The sequence below is a fragment of the Plasmodium reichenowi genome, chromosome 11, assembly GCF_001601855.1.
Source record: "Plasmodium reichenowi strain SY57 chromosome 11, whole genome shotgun sequence".
NCBI classification, from domain to species: Eukaryota; Apicomplexa; class Aconoidasida; order Haemosporida; family Plasmodiidae; genus Plasmodium; species Plasmodium reichenowi.
Genome location: NC_033656.1, coordinates 1824221 through 1826011, shown reverse-complemented (window position 1 = coordinate 1826011; position 1791 = coordinate 1824221). Strand labels below are relative to the sequence as shown.

Below are 1791 nucleotides of genomic sequence, written 5' to 3'. Positions count from 1 at the left end.
GAATATTAAACAAAATATAATATTAAATGTTTTTAAAAAAAAAATTTATATATTTAAAAAGCACATAGTAGAAAAAAAAAAAAAAAAAAGAATTTTTCCATAATATATTATTTGTAACAAAGAACAAATAAAATATATATTAAAATAACATTTACATAAAATGTTGTAAAACAAAAATTTCTTCTATATATTGATATGTATTATAATATATTTCTTGTTTTGTTTCATTCAGATAATCTTTAAACTATAATAAATATTGTATTTATAATACATCATATTCTAATTCTTATCCACCCTTTAGGCTTATATATACATTATAAATGCTTCAACATATTTCTCATTTAAAGAACGTTACATAAAATGCTGAAAATACTAAAAGCGCTTTGAATAATTTTTTATCCTTTATGAGATTCATAGATTTATAAAGAACAAAAAATAAAATAACGGCAGAAATAAATGATAATACCATAGTAGGTGATACACTACCTGGAAGGGCTTTGCCAAAAACTTTCATATATTCATCATAACTTGGACCCTTGAAAGGAATTTTCTTCATCAAAGTTTTCACGGATTTCTCCTGTTTTTGTTCCTTTTTCTCAGCTTCCATTCTTATTTGAATTTTATTTCAAAAATTATATACATAAAAATTTAATTATATATTATATATATAGCTCTATTTTTTTGAGACACTTATAAAATACTCCCATAGAAAATTCAAATAATTCAATATAAACCTAAATTAAAATAAAATAAATAAATATGAAATATATATATTCATGACAAACAGAAAACATTCTACCATATATATATATGAAATCATATTTTACGTCTATTGTAGAAATACCAATGTGATCTCATTAAATACACAACAGGTAATTATGTTGTATCATAATAATATATAAATATATATATATATATATATATATTGTACTTTATTTTATATATTCTATTTTTACCTTGATATTATTAGGAAAAAATTATAATACGGATACAAAATAATTTTTTTTTTTTCTTAATTTTATTTCTTCAAGGTGTTTATATATAATCAATATATAACATTTAATTATTTCAATTTTTCGGTAATACATTAATTTATAAAAGTATTATTTTTTTATATAAAATATATACATATATATATATATATATATATTATACAGAGAAATACAGTGTAGAAAAAAATATATAATTCAAAATAATGAAAAAAATAATTTTATATACAAAATACAATATTCTCTATGTTTTATTTTTATATACATACTTTATTAATTTTAAATATAAAAAAAAAAAAATATATGTGAATAAATAAATTACTTCCTAATTATCAAATATTAAAAATATATATATAAATATAATAAAATAAAATAAATAAAAAAAATTACAACTTAAAATTTTATAAAAAAATGTAAAAATATTATATTTCTTATAAGATGATATTATAAAAAAAATATACATATTAAAATATTATTGTATGTGGTATAATAAAAAAAAATAAAAATTTTTTTTTTCTTTACTATAATTATACAATTCATAATATATATTAAAAATAGAAACGTATTTTCGTCATACATATATAAAATATAAAAATTATATATATATTATATATTATTATATTATATTATATATATAATATTTATTTATAAAATGTATTCTATTAATATTATGAAAATAACTTATTATTAATTCCTTTTTTATCCAAAAAAAAAAAAAAAAAAAAAAAAAAAATTTTTATTATAATTTAATAAAAATTATTTATAATAAAAATGAATTAAATAAAAAATTTAATAAAAAAAA

At 14.7% G+C, this 1791-nt stretch overlaps 1 protein-coding gene across 1 annotated transcript; it reads right to left on the bottom strand.

Annotated features, from left to right (window-relative positions):
* Nucleotides 1-337: 337 nt before the first annotated feature.
* PRSY57_1146800 (putative exported protein) lies at nucleotides 338-607 on the bottom strand (the record flags this gene model as incomplete). The annotated part of the gene is made up of 1 exon (XM_012908425.1): nucleotides 338-607. One exon carries the CDS (start codon nucleotides 605-607, stop codon nucleotides 338-340), a length of 270 nt encoding a protein of 89 aa, XP_012763879.1.
* Between the last annotated feature and the right edge of the window lie 1184 nt (nucleotides 608-1791).